Source organism: Leuciscus leuciscus (assembly GCF_965113295.1).
Source record: "Leuciscus leuciscus genome assembly, chromosome: 10".
Lineage (NCBI taxonomy): Eukaryota > Metazoa > Chordata > Actinopteri > Cypriniformes > Leuciscidae > Leuciscus > Leuciscus leuciscus.
The window spans coordinates 27,349,723-27,367,376 of NC_138734.1; the positions used below are offsets into that span (position 1 = coordinate 27,349,723).

At 44.0% G+C, this 17,654-nt stretch overlaps 1 protein-coding gene across 1 annotated transcript; it reads right to left on the minus strand.

Moving 5' to 3' along the window:
• Positions 1-7: 7 nt before the first annotated feature.
• lmf2a (lipase maturation factor 2a) lies at positions 8-17,314 on the minus strand. Its single transcript, XM_082181528.1, has 14 exons — positions 17,093-17,314; positions 16,400-16,653; positions 16,156-16,184; positions 15,684-15,874; positions 14,537-14,715; positions 12,837-12,975; positions 12,329-12,463; positions 12,144-12,249; positions 11,936-12,032; positions 3,891-4,073; positions 3,417-3,585; positions 3,185-3,296; positions 2,892-3,000; positions 8-1,278 (listed from the first exon to the last, which is right to left on the minus strand). The coding sequence occupies exons 1-14, from the start codon at positions 17,184-17,186 to the stop codon at positions 853-855; spliced, it is 2,223 nt and encodes a 740-aa protein (XP_082037654.1). The 5' UTR covers positions 17,187-17,314; the 3' UTR covers positions 8-852.
• Positions 17,315-17,654: the final 340 nt, after the last annotated feature.

Genomic DNA, 17,654 nt, shown 5'->3' on the forward strand with positions numbered 1-17,654 from the left:
TTGTGTGTGTGTGTGTGTGTGTGTGTGTGTGTGCGCATCTTCAGTCATATTAACCATAAACATGCATTATTTTGACGACATCAAAGTGGAAAAAAAATAAAAAGCAATGTCACGAACACAATACACAAATCTAAGGCCATAACCAGTTACAGTCCGATAAACAATTTCAGGTCATATAACACCAAAAATACAAGATAACAGTCTAAGGGAAAAAAATATTTAAGCATCTCATTTGGTATACCATAAGGCACAGCACATACTGGGCTTCATTCATAATACATGAGCAGAATAAAGGAATGTCTGTGCAAATAGTTCATAACAGTGCTGGTTGGCATTTGGATGCATTCAATTCAGTGCAAGAATGCTTTTACAAACACAAATTCCGCTCTTCCGTTTAATGAGGCCCAGTATGTGCATTTGAATGTACAGTTTGCTTGATTTTTTTGTTATTTTTAGGTCTCATGGTAGAAGACATTCTGGGTTTTACTTAACATGATATCATGTAGGGTGTAGGCAGTTAGTGCACACTGGGGGAAACAATAACTTACCTTGTTTTGCATTTACCGATCAGACCAACAACAAAAATCCCTCATTTTGCTGTGTGGTCCTCCTATCAGGATTAGTTTAACTAAACGTGCAGGAAAATCCAGGACACTACTGGTCTGGGATACATGAAAGCTTCACTACTCTGTCTACATCTCTCAAAATGCCTGTGAAAACAGAGAAATATCAATGTTTTGGCACAATGAAGGTGTAAATGCTGATGTTTTGGGGTAGATGCCATTACCCTGAGCTGGTATTAAAAAGTCCAGAGTTTCATTTAAAGCCACAGGAGATCATTTGAAAAAAACTTCACTTTCTTTTCCTAAGGCTGTCCTCTTCAGTTTCCTCTGCACTCACTTCCTCTTCAATTTCTCCTTCCTGTTCCTGTTCCTCTTCACTTGTTGCATCTTTCTCCTGCTCCTTTCCATCTTCCTCTGCATCATCTTTTGTAACCTCCTCTTTCTCCTCCTCCTCCTCGTGTTTCTTCTCGTTTTTTTCCGCCACATTGAAGCATGTCCGTCCCGCGGCCTGTTTGTCCGTGTGTTGGTTCTGGAGCGATTCGTGTTGGCGATGATGTGCACGTGACCGCAGAGAGTTGAGGAGACACACGGTCGCTGCAGAGCTGAAGAGAGTCCACAGCAGAAGATGAGGTGGCATCTCACGGGCATGTTCACCAACATATCGCAATAACCGCGGCAGCCAAGCATTCGAGCTGCGCTTCAGAGGAGCCTTATCCTGATGGGAAAAAATGGGAAGAGGGTCTCGACCAGATCAAGAAATGGTATTTAAAATTGTTAAACCTCCATTAACTCTTTCCCCACCATTGACAAGATTTTCCATCATTTATGACACAGATTGACGCATTTTTCCCCGGCAATCCATGATTTCACTGTAATACGTTAGGGGGTGCTATTATGCATCTTCTGAAAGAGTACAGATGCTCCAAATCCAAAAACAAGTGAAAAAGAAGCAGAAACAAGCAATAGAAGATTGCTTACAAACATGTAAGCTAACTCAATCAAACATTCAACAGCATATGAATGAAAACTGCCTAATGTTACTGGAAGAAATGTCAACCCAGGAAGAGGTATAGGCCTGTGCAAGCTTTATAGACATAGGCTGTTTCTCAAAACCAAGAATGCAAAGAACGGACTTGTGTTCTCACGCTCTTGCTAGTTGTTCTTGGAAGAATGAACTCACAAGGTGACGAGCACACAGAACACTGCTGACAGTTTGAGACGATGTGTTCTTGCGCAATAATACCCCCGCACAGACGCCGTCTGCAGTACCGAAACATAACGCGATTTAAATAGCGGTTTAAACGGGTTAAATAACGGGTTTAAATAACCCAAACATAACTCCTTCCTCGAATGCTGGGATATTTCTGCCGTCAAGTTCACACAAATTACCAACCTATGCATCCTCGGTAAAATGGGCGTGTCAAGAACACTTCCGGAATTTTTAACCGTTCTTACCAAAATGCAAACTTGTGTATTGGGACAGTACTTGGGCAGCGAATGATGACGTTTCACAAGTTCACAAGAACACAAGTACAGACAAGAACGCATATTGAGAAACGGCCATTATCTACTCGATCTATGTTTTGATCATCATCTTTGAGAAAAAACACAATTTTATCAGCTTTAGTTTTTTTTTTCAAAATGTTGCTTTTATTATGAAACGTTTTTTTTGGTTTTTTTGCAGAGGTTCTGTTCTTTCTTTTGATATATTGTATGTTCAGAAATTCATACAACAAAATATATCTCTACAAAAATAACAGACACGAAGTGTCTCTTGATGTCAACTATAAAAGATGTCTCTAAGCTTTCTATAAGCTCAATGAAAATTAGTGCTGCACAATTTAGAACAATAAAATAAAATGTGGTCTTTCTGATAAAAATTGCTGTAAATATGACTGTTCAATATGGCTGTAATAATAACAACTTTACTATTACTATAATTACTATTATTATTTTTCTTAAATACTCAATTTCTTTATTTTACAGTGAAATATTACAACCGTTTCATTTTTTATTTTGTTGGCAACAGGCTGTAGACGTTCCTTCATATGTGCAAACATTCCTTCATGTGTGTAAACGAACATAGTACTGCACTTCACTCTGTAACATATTTATGCATATATTTATTTATTAACAATTTGATAATTAAACTAAGTCATATCGAGTTTTCCGTTTTATTTGGATTAATCGTGCAGCTCTAAAAAACTTCTTAAAAAAACTACTCTTCAGATAACAGACAGTGAACTTTAGGTCTGTTTGATGTTCCCCTGTGAGGTTATGGTTGAAATCAATGTTCAAAATTTGTCCTGATTCAGACTCGTTTCTTACCTTCAAACCATGTTGAACCAGCATCTGTTCAAGGTAAGAGTCACCAAGGTGCACTATAGGATAGAACTCTTCCACATACACCCGTCTCCACCATCGCTGCGGATATGAACTAAACACAGACAAACACATCTATTAAGACCTTAAAAGTCATAAAGGAAACACTTTCAATGAGGCTAACATTGAACATCAACAAAAGGTCAAGCATTGTGTTTTGCAAGATAATAAAAATGTAATTTTTAACATGCATTGACAATTTATTGCAAGTGGCATTGTGGGAATTTGCATGTGCTCACCCGTCCGCTTTCGGCTCGCTGAACCAGTATTTGTAGCGGTGAGCTCTAAGATACACAGGAGGCTGTTTGCTGAACGGATACTGAGACTCATCTGTCTGAATGAGTTTGACCACTGCACAACACACACACAGAACAGTATAATACAAAACACTGAATTCAGCACTGCATCTTGCTCAGACTGATGCACTGGATGCCTTTAAATCTCACACATGCACAGACAAATCATCCTTACCATCGCGTTTGCCCTGCAGGAGTCTGTGCAGGAGGCTGCTGAACCAGGGGCTCTGTGTCTGCGGCCCCAGAGCAGCAAACCACATCTGCCAGTCCAGCCTGGGCTGGTGCGGAGCCACCACAGGGGGCGCTGCGCTCATGTTCCCCGGCTTATACATGAACTCGATCTCCTGCAATAATTAATAATAATTTTAAATAAAAAAAATGTAGATCAACAATTGTTTTGGATTCAGAATTGGATCATGAGGTGCCTAAAGATTCCCACCCCTAAATGGAACATTTATTTTTGCAAGTTTGAGGCTGCCTGTCACACAGAACTTCACCTTTAAGATCCGGGTTAGATTCAATGTGTGAACCTACCAACAACTTTTTAATTACAAGCCCTTATTTCATTTTTTGTAAAGTCCATTCTTCAAATACAAATCAGTGCTGTAATTCAGACACTATGCATTTCCTGAAATACTTGTAAACTGACCGTCCATGTGTTGCGATCCATGCTGCCCTCAATGACCACCTCTGGACGACCTCCGACCCCGGTCATTCTTCGGAACAACCCGTATGAGTTGACCAGCTGGTAACGGTCAGTCACTTCAAACGCTGTCCGGATCCCAGGCCAAAGTTTACTGTTGGTATCATACTCAAAGTAGGTGTAGGGAACCTGCACACATACTTCATTATTAGCCTCATTATTTTTACATAACTTAAAGGGACAGTGCACTATATCTGAAGTACACAAGTTCTTATGTGTATTATGAATGTCAGAATGAGATTTTGATAGAAAAGTGCAGAAGGCACTTTTGATTTTTGGTTATAAATCACTTATTTTATTCAACTCCTCACAAAAGCTATCAGACTCTTTGATAAGGCTTGAAATATATATTAATGTGTGTGCGTGCGTGCGTGCGTGCGTGCGTGCGTGTGTGTGTTTGTGTGTGTGCGCGTGCGCTTGTACAACTATTTTTGTGAGGACCAGTTTGAGTTTTAGACCATTGGAGTGAGGACAAAGCGAGTAAAGTGAGGACATTTTGGCCGGTCCTCACTTTCAGAGACCCCTTTAAAGGCCTGTTTGAGGGTCAAGACTTGGTTTTAGGAATAAGGTTATAATTAGGTTAAGGGTAGGTTTAGGGTTCGGGTTCGGGTTAGGCACTTAGTTGTGATGGGTAAGGTAAGGGTAAGCGGCTAGAGATTGCATTGTGTCAATGAATGTCCTCATAAAGATAGATGTGTGAGTGTGTGTGTTTGTGTGTGTGTTCAATGCTGGCAAAATGAAAATTATTTTCAAAAGTCTCTATTAAAAAACCTTCAAATTATGTATGATTTGTTGAAATCGGATCAAAAATGACTGAGCTACACCTGTTTGAAGTCGATAGAGTCAACAAAGTAAATTGAGAAAAAATTCTGAAGGTTCCAAAACAAAAATCACCTATCAACCATACCTTAAAATCCCTGTAATAACACCAAATTTGGCACACACCAAGTCAAAAACAAAATATCTATAGGAAAAATATATATTAAACTTTTTTTTTTCTTCATAATACCACAATTGTTTGATTAACATCCATGAAACAGACAGCCTATATAAAGACCTACTGTAGCGCACAAGATGTTTTTCCCCAACAGTTAACCAAACGTTCTCTTACGAGAGGTACTCTCGTACTGCGTAAATCTTACGCTAGGGGAAAACCTCTTTTCCGCGAGATACTGAAGCCAAAAATTATCCTTAATTTTGAAATAATGTAAAACGCGTTGCGGCAGCATGCAGACACAGGCGAGACGGCTTGTGCGCCTATTGGCTGCCCTGCGGCAACTGCAGCAGCCTATCGATAAGGCCCACTCGTGATGTCAGCTCCAATGGGGGCGCTTCGCGCCCAATACGTCACGTCCCGCCAGAATGGGCGTGGTCTAGGGCTATAAACATAGCTTCGAGAGGCTAGCTCACTGATTTTTCATCTCTTCAGCGAAGCTCTCGCATCGCTGGATCCGGAGAGAAGCCGCGCCGTTTGAAGAAGCCTTTCAGCGGGACGAGTCGACACTCTGAAGCCGCTGGCCGCGCCGCCTTCAGTCGCCTTCCTGCTGCGCTATCCGGCGTTATATCCTTTCTCTGCTACTGTGTTTTGTGTATGTGTGTGTGCTCGCCGCCGCGACACACACTCTCATTGCACTAAAAGAGCCGGGCGTCTTTTTCAAGACGCCCCTTTCCTGAGGATCACGCAGCTCTCGCGCTCGCGCTCGCTGACGGCGACCGCCCTCACTGCGAGCCAGTTACTGCCTATGGTGACTCTGAGGACTCACCTGGCATCCTTCTCCGAGACTGCTCCTCCGCCCCCCCCAACCCGCAAAGCTCGCCGGTGCGCCCGCTTGCCTTGCCTGCTTGGGGGACGATACCTGCTCTCCCTCTGTTCGAGCCGCGCAAACCGCGCCGTTCACAGGGGATGTCAGGAGCGGACGGTCACGGGGCTAGCTTTCTCTCTCCCTCTGTTCGAGCCGCGCAAACTGCGCCGTTCACAAGGGAGGCTGGAAGCGGACGATCGGGGTTAGTTTTTCTTTACGTTACAAGAAAGCTACCCTGCCCTTGCGCCCCATTCACGCGTCACTCACCGGCGAAAAGAGAACTCAGTTCCCTGATTAGGCGACTGGAAATATCAATATTGCAGCAAACGAGCCTGTTGTAACACGCACGCTTGCAAGCAAACGCCGAAGAAAACATGTTGACGCTCTCTTATATGCTCATGCATCTATAAACCTTTGTGTTCCCCCCTGTGGCTCAGTGGCGGAATCTTAGGTTTTTCGCACGAGAGACCGGGGTTCGAATCCCGGTCTAACGGCAGATATATTATGCCGCCAATGCTTCGCTCTGTCAGTTCCCTGAAAGGCGACTGCAGATGTGCATTTTGCAGCCAACGAGCGTGCTGTACAACCCGCTCGCCTGCACCCAAACACCGTTTCTATGGTTCCCGTGCGTCACTGGCGAAAGGAGAAAAGGGTGTTTTTAGCCCCGCTGCGGCCGGGCCGACCTCCACTCCTGACACATTTCTCATTCCCCTCTTAAGTTCAGGTGACTGGAAATGTCAATATTGCAGTGAGCGAGCCTGTTGTTTTGCACGCACGCCTGCAAACAAACGCCAGCATGTTGACGTTCTTTGATAATACTCGCGCTACTGAATGTCTATGTGTCTTCCTCTGTGGTCCAGTGGTAGATCATCAGATTTTCGCGCGAGAGACCCGCGATCGAATCCCGGGTCTACCGGCAAAACACATTTTTTGCCGTCAATTCTCGCTCTGGCAGTTCCCTGAAAAGGCGACTGCAGATGTGTATTTTGCAGCCAACGAGCGCGTGGTACAACCCGTTCGCCTGCACCCAAACTCTGTTTCTATGGTTTCCGCCTCTGAAGTTCAGACGACTGGAAATGTCAATATTGCAGTGAACAAGCCTGCTGTAATACACGCACGCCTGCAAACAAACGCCAGCATGTTGACGCTCTCTGTTTCTATGGCAACTTCTCGCTCGTTCAGTTCCAGTAAATGCGACTGTTCCAGTGTATTCTGCAGTAAACAAGTCGGCGAAACAGCCCGCTTGCCTGCACACAAACGCCGCTTTTACGGCTACCCAGATAAATCCCATAAGAGTGTATTTTCTGGTGTCCCGGCCACGGCCGATGGTGTTACGAATGTAGACGAAATTCCTACACACAAACACAGCCCGTCACACAGGGCTTGCGCACATGAAATCGACCCAGGTCGATTGCACATTAAACGTGGTAAATGTGCCCACTGCCCAGTGCCCACAAACACTACGTTCCGCATATCTCAAGGTTTCTGTAAAAACAAAACCAACGTGCATTCGCTCTGCTCAGGCGGACAAGGCTCTCAGTGTTGTAAATGTGCCCGCTATCCCGCGCCCACATTCACACATAGACATGACAGGTCCTACGGGACTCGCCCAGCCCTCCCCTCTCGGTTGACCACCGCAAAGGAGTCGAGCGCGGGCAATCTGCCCGCTGTTATCAGCGCGCCCCCTGCCTCGAAGCGCGACGCTTATGTTACAGCACACCAAAGCCCCTCTGTTGCTGAGCGACCAGAGCGCGCTCCGCATTCAGCCCCTAGCCATTCGTGCAGATGCATGGGCAAGGCTACCCGGGGGTTTTGAAGTGGGTGCTAGACATTATAGAAAGAGGCTATTCGCTACAGTTTCGCCGACGCCCTCGCCGCTATGTGACGCGCGTCGAAGCTACGGTAAAAACAGAAGTAGCACCACCTACTTCGAGCCGAAATTTTTAAACTGTTGAGCAAAGGGGCCATAGAGCCTTTATCTCAAGCTCAGAGTGAAGGAGGGCTATACAGCAGATACTTCCTGGTACTGAAAAAAGACGGGGGTCTCAGACCCATACTAGATCTAAGGCAACTGAACAGAGTGCTTGCGAAGCAACAGTTCAGAATGCTCACGACCAGAAAAACCCTCACGCAGATTCGCCGAGGAGATTGGTTTGTGTCAATAGATCTGAAAGACGCATATTTTCAAATACAAATAGCGTCACGTCACAGGCGACGTTTGAGATTCGCCTTCGAGGGCCAGGCATATCAGTGCTCAGTCCTACCGTTCGGCTTGTCTCTAGCCGCTCGCACCCCTCAGACTACAGGGCATGCGAGTATTGAACTACTTGGACGATTGGCTGATTCTAGCTCAATCTCACTCGGTGCTCATAGAGCACAGGACCATTTTGCTCGATCACCTCGAGAATCTGGGTCAATTGGGCGAAGAGTTCTCTGTCTCCCAGACAGATAATATCTTTTCTGGGCACAGAACTGGACTCGCTGTCTATGATAGCGCGACTGTCACCAGAGCGCGTACTAGACATTCAGCGCGCAGCGAGCTCTTTCCGCTGCGGCGCATCTGTCCCGCTCAAGAAATTTCAGAGGATGCTAGGTCTCATGGCCTCAGCATCATCAGTACTTCAGCTGGGCTTGCTTTGCATGCGCCCGCTACAGTTCTGGCTGAAAGCGCGAGTACCGCGCCGAGCGTGGGCTTCCGGTCTGCTTCGTCTCAAGGTCAATCAGAAATGCATCGCAGCTCTGAAACCTTGGAAAGCAAACGACTTGTACCAATCAGGTGTTAGCCTGGGGACTTCCTCGAGTGTGAAGGTAGTGTCTACGGACGCCTCCACCTTGGGATGGGGAGCACTGCTCAAGGGCAGACCGTTCTTCGGCCAATGGTCAGAACGGGAGAAGCTTCTACACATAAACTGCCTCGAAATGTTGGCAGTAGACAACGCACTGACGCGTTTTTGTCCCTAAATACGAGGACACCACGTCCTGGTCCGCTCGGACAACATGTCAGTGGTGTCCTACATAAATCGCCAGGGCGGCCTCAGGTCCCGAAACCTGCACAGGCTGACAGAACGCCTCCTGGTGTGTGCTCAGCGCAGCCTGCTCTCGCCGAGAGCAGCGCATGTGCCAGGGCTCCTGAACGTAGGACCGGACAGACTGTCCAGAGACAATGTTCCGACAGGCGAATGGCCTCTACACCCACAGACAGTCCAGCTGCTGTGGAAGAAATTCGGCAGAGCGGAAGTAGACCTGTTCGCGTCTCAAGAAAACGCTCACTGTCTGGAATTTTTCTCCAAGAGCAGGGACGCGCTGGCTCACGTATGGCCCCGCCGCCCGCTCTATGCCTTTCCTCCCGTCTCTCTCCTGCCTCAGGTGATAGAACGGATCAGAGAAGGATGCTCAGTGCTACTCGTAGCGCCGTTCTGGAAAAACCAACCCTGGTTCCCAGTTCTGATGCAGCTAGCAAGCACTGCCCCATGGCCAGTGCCAGTGAGGAGGGACCTCCTCTCTCAGGCCAAGGGCTCGTTTTGGCATCCGCGCCCAGAGCTGTGGTCCCTTCATGTTTGGGCCATCAACGGGTACCCGCTGACCTCCCCAAGCGGAGTGTTAAACACGATCACGCAGGCTAGAGCTCCGTCTATGCGACGTCTCTATTCCTCGAAATGGGCAGTGTTCTCCAGCTGGTGCACAGCTCGTGGCGTGTCGCCCCTAGACTGTGGGGTGACGGAGGTTCTCTCCTTCCTACAAGAGCTGTTGGACAAGGGCAGGACCCCTTCCACGCTCAAAGTGTATGTGGCGGCCATAGCAGCGTTCTCAAAAACAACGCTGGGTCAGTCAGTAGGAAGGAACGATTTAGTCATCGTCTTCCTTAGAGGAGCTAAGAGACTGAATCCTCCCAGACCTCCCTCAGTCCCTGTATGGAACCTTTCTACAGTGCTGGAAGCCATGAAAGGTGACCCATTCGAGCCTTTACAGACGATTGATCTTAAACACCTGTCTTTCAAGACAGTGTTTCTTCTGGCTCTCGCTTCAGTGAAGCGCACAGGGGACTTACACACGCTCTCAGTAAGCGCGACGTGTATGGAGTTTGGGCCTAATGACTCAAGAGTTATACTCAAACCTAAGCACGGTTATGTTCCAAAATCCCTCAACACACCGTTTAGGGCGCAGGTCATTCCCTGTCTGCCCTACCGGTCTCTGACGAGGAAGGAGACGCAAGCTTCCTTTGCCCAGTCAGAGCATTAAGAGCTTATGTGTCTCGCACGTCTGTTTTCAGACAGACAGAGCAGCTCTTTGTTTTCACTCTACGGACATTCTAAGGGACTTGCCGTGTCGAAACAGAGCCTATCCAGTTGGATAGTTGATGCTATAGCGCTGGCTTATACCTCTAAGGGCTTACAGTGCCCATTTGGAGTCAGAGCACACTCCACGAGAGGCGTGGCCTCGTCGTGGGCTTGGTCTAGTGGGATTGCCTTGCAAGATATCTGTATGGCGGCAGGCTGGGCCTCCCCGTCTACATTTATAAGGTTTTATAACCTAGAGGTTCCCGCCTTGCAGGCTAAGCTGCTTTCGGTCTAAAATCGGTACTGTCTGCCCTGATGTGTTCGGGCCAGAATACTGAAACTGCTTGAGCAAATGCTCGCTGTTGGATCGCGCAGCTCTATGGGCAGTGTGTAAGACCCACTATATTCGTCAGTCCAGGCCGGGGGTCGCCCTGACTGTACGACACATCATCAGTATAACTGCTCCTTATAAGATGTTATATTATTACAGGAATGATGCTATTCTAGCCACTCTTTCCTGGGCTCTCTGTGAGTCCCTTATGATCATGTACTATATGAGCCCGGGCACTTGCCCTTGGGACTTTGGTGCTGGATCTTAGCATGCACAGCGTTTTACACTGTTTCCCCTAGCGTAAGATTTACGCAGTACGAGAGTACCTCTCGTAAGAGAACGTACTCGGTTACTAACGTAACCTCGGTTCTCTCTAGAGAGGAAACGAGTACTGCGTATCTTGCCGTGCCTGCACACGCTCTGGTTCGCTTCGGCGATGAAAAACCAGTGAGCTAGCCTCTCGAAGCTATGTTTATAGCCCTAGACCACGCCCATTCTGGCGGGACGTGACGTATTGGGCGCGAAGCGCCCCCATTGGAGCTGACGTCACGAGTGGGCCTTATCGATAGGCTGCTGCAGTTGCCGCAGGGCAGCCAATAGGCGCACAAGCCGTCTCGCCTGTGTCTGCATGCTGCCGCAACGCGTTTTACATTATTTCAAAATTAAGGATAATTTTTGGCTTCAGTATCTCGCGGAAAAGAGGTTTTCCCCTAGCGTAAGATTTACGCAGTACTCGTTTCCTCTCTAGAGAGAACCGAGGTTACGTTAGTAACCGAGTACGTTCACATAAGACATAACAGATAATGTTTGCTTGGAAACCAAGATATTTTGAAATACTGTAATTCTATGCATGAGTGTATATCGGGATCGCACGTTGTCTGAGGTGTCTTTGTGCACACACATTGAATCTGTCAGTCAGCACGAATAAGATCGTTCTGTTTACATCAGCATGAGTCTGAAAATCACATTTCATTGGTTCAGACTCATGCCATCGAGAAATCGCTATGAATATTCACAAAGTTGGAATACTGCGCTTTACAACGATACCAAACTTGTGCTCGAGAAGCGAGCAGAGAAAAAGGTACTCCTCTCATAAAACTTACAAATAAAGATACTTTTAGATGTTTAATTGCTATTTGGAGCATTTAGATCGCTAGACGAAGGCTTCATGAACTCATTTTTGCGAAAACCTCAAATTCGACCAAAATTGACATATTTCACTTGCCTGTAGGTCATAAGCAACCCATGCACATTCAGACTCATTTTGCCAGCACGGGTCACAAATATAAATCTAAAAAAACATTTTTAGTTAGTTGCCAAGGTAAAATTTCAAATTTTCCTTTAGTGTAAGTGGAAATATTAAAATGACTAAAAGTATATTGTCTATAAAATATTAAAAACTAAATAGACATTTAAAAAACTAAACCCAACAGTAAATTTAAAAAAATATTAAAAACTAAATAGACATTTAAAAAACGAATAAAAAAAACTTAAACTAAACTGGAAACCATAAAACTTAATAATAAATACTATCATACTATATAATGATACTAAAATAACACTGACAGGAAGTTTACTAACCAGACTGATGGTAAACATTGAGACAGCAGCCGCAGCCATCACTGCCCACTGGGTTGTGCTCCAGAGACGCCACAACACACCCCTCACACAAGCACATCTGGAACATATGCACACCCACAAGCAATCAAAAACATTTGTTCTACCAGAACGCCATCTAATGGACATACTGAGCCAACAAACCATAGGTGAACTATCCCGTAACACTCACTTAAACATAGCAGTGATGATCTCCCACGCGAGAGACAGCACACCAATCCAGATACTGGGCACCGTGACAGTCTTCAGAAAGCCATTGAACTCAAAATAAGTAAAGGCTGAGAAACAGGAACACAAAGAGAGATAAATCACATTGAACGATAACTGACCTCAATGACACATCGTTGAGAGCTTCACCTGTTTTGGAGGACACGCTTTTCTTTTCCCAGTCCACCTTCAGGTCAAAGTACTGGACTGTCCAGTAGCCAAGCAGGGCGTATACACTGACCTCTAACATTACAGCCATTCCAGAGAATAGAGTCTGTAACGATGCTGAAAAAATACAAAAACATGGACGTCTGGACCTGGTTTTAACATCTTTTCCTAACAAGGTACAACATACATTGCCATCTTAATGTAATATTTACAGCCTCACTGAAAACAGTTTCCACAAATATATATATATATATATATAATGTATATTAAATAAGAGCAGCAAATCAGCATATGAATTCTGAAGAATCATGTGACACTGAAGACTGGAGTAATGATGCTGAAACAGAATAAATTACATTTAAAATGTATTCAAACAGCAGTTACTGTAATAATTCACACTATTACTGTTTTTACTGTATTTTTGATCAAATAAATGCAGCTTCGGTGAGCATAAGAGCTCAATGTTAGTGTAATGTAAGTTTGTCCATACTCCTTTCTGTCTTCAGCGTGGGTCTGCGGAGCCAGAAGTTTACATGTTGGTCATCCAGCAGTGACAGGCACAGGGTGATAGTGAGAATATTAAAGAAGTTATAATTCCCAGACAGGATGATTAACACCTGAAGCAGGACCTGTAACACAAAGTCGTCACTAGGGATGGGTATCGTTAAGGTTTTAACGGTATTACTACTCTTACCGATACTCCTTATCGATCCGGTACTTTAACGGTATTCTTATCGGTTCTTTTCGTTATTTTAAAAAAAAGGGGGGAAATTATTTAGAACATAATTAATATTGCTTTATATTCTGAAATGTTAAATATATATAAAAGCAATGCTTTAACAAAACAAATAAAACATGTATGTTATGTAGAAGGGTGCAGGTTTTTGTGTTTTATATACAGAAGACATAGGACACCAAAAACAAAGTACAAACACATGGTCAAAAAAAAAAAAAAGTATACAATAAAACAAATATACAAATTATATACCCAGTGCTTTAATTTCAGTAATGTCTTCTGAGATTACTGTTCAGGAGTAATATGGGCTAAAAAGACATCTAATAAAGTTAGATGTAAAATAACACTGCATAGTTTATCATAGATAGATTAAAGCTTATAAAAGCCAAAATTATTAATTCAAGAGCTGCGCTGATTTTCTCTTTGCCTTTTGTTGTTTGATTCACATTAATGGAGCAATCGTCAGCAGGTTTATTAGACTGCTGCCTCTTTAAGACCAAATGCAGATCTAATCATTATTACGCATCATATTTTCTCAAAACTATTTACGCCCATTTAAGACATAAACTGTAGTTAAGTGAATAAACTGTTTACGTGAATCTCCAAGAAGGCCATTTTGACATATTTGTGTGTAAATTTGATCGGTTAGATGCGCACACGAAGCCCAAAATATACGTTGCTGCTTGTCTCGTTGCGGTGTGTTTCGGAGCGCGCGCCGCCTTTGGAACAGCGTCTATTGCGTCAATTTTGGTACTTTTAATAGCCTTTTATTATCAAACGTGTCCCGCAGTTTAGCATCAGTATAGACTATATTTTACAACAATCACGATCGTGCAGATTCTGACGTTACGTTTGGGTTTTAGGGAGAAATGACAGCGCACCGCTGTGAAGGGAAGGAAGTTGCGCTGGAGAGAATGTGGCTTTAGTTTTTAATGGTTATACCTCAAATATCATCTTTTTTTATAATCATTGGAAGCCAAAATCTAAATCTAAAATAAAAATTGTTTAATATCAAACATCTAAAGTGTAACCGTTTGAATGTTTAGTTCTGTCCTCATCGTCTCTCATTAAGCGGGGCTGTTGTGTTGCGCGCGCCGTGGCTCCGCGTGAAATATCGCTCTCTCTCTCACACACACACTCTCTCTCTTTAGCAAAAATGCATCACAGACAATAATGGTTCAATATTATTATATATAGAAGTGGCTGGCGAGATTAAATTAGCAAGATAATAATTTCTTAATAGCAATAATAAATGGCACGTGTACTTTATTAATTTCTCCAGTACCGACAGCAGAACCGATAACGTCCGAGCTTATCGATCCAGCGGTCTTTCACAATTCAGCACCGGGGCCCGTTTAATACCGGGTTTCGGTACCCATCCCTAGTCGTCACAATAATGCACAAACTCGTAGCAGCTTCTCCATTTCTGATCACACACATGCATACACACTCACCTGCATGTAGAAGGCGGCGAGTCGGTGTCTTCGTATGGGGCTGAAGAACAGGAAAGGAACAGCCATCTCGATAACATAGGTACCCACCACACTGAGTTTCTGGAACCACACTGGCAGCTGATGAGCAAACCAGGCCAGCTGGGTTGGTATACACTGGGTCTCATAGTGATAGGTCAAAGCTGATGAGAGAACAACAGAACACGTGCCTCCATTACTCAAGCCCCTAAACCTCACTCCCATCTGGGTCACGCCACCAATGTACCCCTCCGGTCCTACCCGCCCCGCTCTGTTTGGGCCTCAAACCCAGGTCGCCAGCATGGGAGGCAGGCACGCTAACAAGGATGCTAAAGGCAGTCTCTAGCGCCAGTCGCTAGCACGTCTCTTAGGATCAGGGGAGTGAGGTTTACCTGCATAGCTCTCACTAGCTGTGAAACTCCGTGACATTAATATTTTGAATCTGTTTTTCAATCTATTTTTATATTGTCCATTTAAATTTTTTTTAAACCTTTTTTTTAAAAATAATTGTTGCGTTTTTGTAATGTAATTCAAGTAATGCAAAGACCGTTTTTCCACAACTTGGTACTTCAAAACGTCTTGTAATCCTCAGAGGCATCTCTTGCCTTTTTGTTGCTGGAGTAATCCTGTGTTTGTGTCTGTCTCGTATTTACTACTACATGACAGGCGCAAATCAGTGGGCGGGGCTAAAGAGGCAAAGATGTAGAAGTAGGCGTTGATCTTCTGCAGAGGCGGTCTTTTGTCACACTGTTATATCATAATGTAACAAAATCCAAAATGAGTATTTTAGGGTAGCTTGGTTTCAATAAAAGTTGTTTTGGGACTAACGAGGAAGTTTTGAGTTCTAAAACTAACAGGATATTTTTTTTATAGTACAATGACCTCTTAAATCAAAAGATCAAGGAAAATGTTATTTCTCAATTCATGAGCCCTTTAATTCTTAACAGTTCAATAAAATAATGAGTTAGAACAAACCATAGCTTTTGCTTCTAATTCATTGGTCAACTTGAGAGCACTGCATTGTGGGACACTGTATCTCATGTGAGGCACCATTCTGATTATATTCTGAAACTTCCAGTAGCAACACAAAAACATGAAGGCACAAATACAAATATATTCTACAGTTCCTCACCTGTCAGGCCCCACCAAGTGGGGCAGCGGCTGGTCAGTTTGACGACACCTGACGCAAACATCAGCCGAAACAACAGCCAGCGCACCAGCCAGAAAGTCACATTATCATGGAGGCACACTTTTGAAGACCAGGGCATTTTCATGGGAGCGACGAGAATAGCCAAGAAGCCTGTCTCCAACAAGAGGTTATCCCTGAGAACAAGATAGAGAAAAGGATAGAGACATGTTTGACACGTATCCAAATTCTGATGTGCTGCTAAGGTCATTTCACATGTGTTATGAAAGCAGATCAACAGATGTGACTACAATAAATAATACTCTCAAGGTCAAGATTTCAAGGCTGTACACAGAGTTAAACAATGCCAAAGACTGTTACATAACAGATACAATTTAAGGAACAAGAACTTTTGTGACTCAATATAACATCAAGTGGTGTACAAGCAACAAACACTGACAAAAAGTCTCATACTCACCACTGAAAGTATAAGAATACCTGGCCCACCTAAAAACAACAAGCACATTTCAGTACTTTATACTTTACCTTCTAAAAGGAATTATTTTTATCCTTAATAAGTAGTATTCGTGACTGATATGGGAAATTTGCTGTTGTTAAATTGTATTATATTTATATAATAGCATTATATCAGCCATAGGTCACCCTGTTCTCTATACATCACATCACCCATTGAAAAACCCATATTGGTCAGACAGTATTACCTGGTAGAGAGACAGATAGAGTATCCAGAGCACCAGGAAAACTCTGCAATCTCTGAGCGGCGGTAAAGCCAGAGTCATTAAACTGAGCAGAGCTCCGGTCAGACTGAACAGCTCCATGCACTGCTGCGTGTCCAAACCCAGACGAGGACCAAACCACAGCAGGGTGGGAGAATCCTTCAGCTGCTCCACAAGACTCTTACCAGACACTCGCAGATGCCACCGTGCTGGCAGCAATCCCTCATTTCCATACAGACCTAAAGAAAGAGAGCGTTCACATGGTCATAATTGCCGCAGAATCTGAAGTGTACTTTTAGTTTAGTTGTTTTTTCGTTTGTTTTTTCAGAATCCTAATTTTCAGGTTTAAATTACAAAAACAATTTTGTGCAATGCATATCCTTTTGAGTGAAAGTATGGCTGTAATAGTCAGACTTCAGGACAGGCATCAACATGCTTATTTGAGATGTTTTCTGCACAAACAATTCGACCAGACCCATGATGGGCCCTTTAAAATATTTTCATCTCTACTGTGCAAAAGCATTGGAATAAACAACCTGGAGATTTGAACAAACTATTACCTAATGTAATAGATTAGTATGTTTATTAAAAATGCATGCCTAAAATACTTTTATTGCGTCACAGATAAACTCTTAGTTTAATGCATGCAAGTTGAACTAAAAATCTTCTCAAACTCACCTGGAATCTGCACGTAAAGAGACGCAAAGGCAAACAAATAAATAGCAGAAAGGCACCACAGGAACATGTGCCTCGGCAGTCTTATATCTCCCATTTTTTGTATAACAAACTCCTAAAGGAAACAGTTGGGGTAACGTTAGGAATCTCCTCAAGATGGAGATCAGGAAGGTTTGAATGCAGAGGACTGACTGAGCGACACGTCTGACACTGCACAGGAAAACAGAAGCGCGCTGGCTGTTTTGCCAACGAATCCTACTATGGCGAAGATTTAGCTTATGAATATTAAGTACGTCACGCTCGGGGAAGTCCAATTGATTGGCTGACAGGTATAAGATAGTAAATTGACGTTACAGGACTGGCGAATTAAAGGGATAGTTCCCCCAAAAATAAAAATTCTGTCATTCATTATTTACTCAACCTGATAGATGTCGTTCCTAACCCGTAAGACTTGAGCACCTGCCCCTTTGCCCCTTGGTGCCCAAAGTGCCCTTTTGTCAAAGCAAAATGTCCTCAATTTTTTTTTGTAATTAAAGGCCCTTTTGTGAATGCCTGCCCATGCCAA

Coding starts and splice junctions, on each gene's coding strand:
- lmf2a (XM_082181528.1), bottom strand. CDS start 17,186: ATGGGAGATATAAGACTGCCGAGGCACATGTTCCTGTGGTGCCTTTCT. Junction 12,033..12,143: donor ATCATCACTGCTATGTTTAA/GTGAGTGTTACG, acceptor CATATGTTCCAG/ATGTGCTTGTGTGAGGGGTG. Junction 1,279..2,891: donor TGGTTCAACATGGTTTGAAG/GTAAGAAACGAG, acceptor TTTTCCCATCAG/GATAAGGCTCCTCTGAAGCG.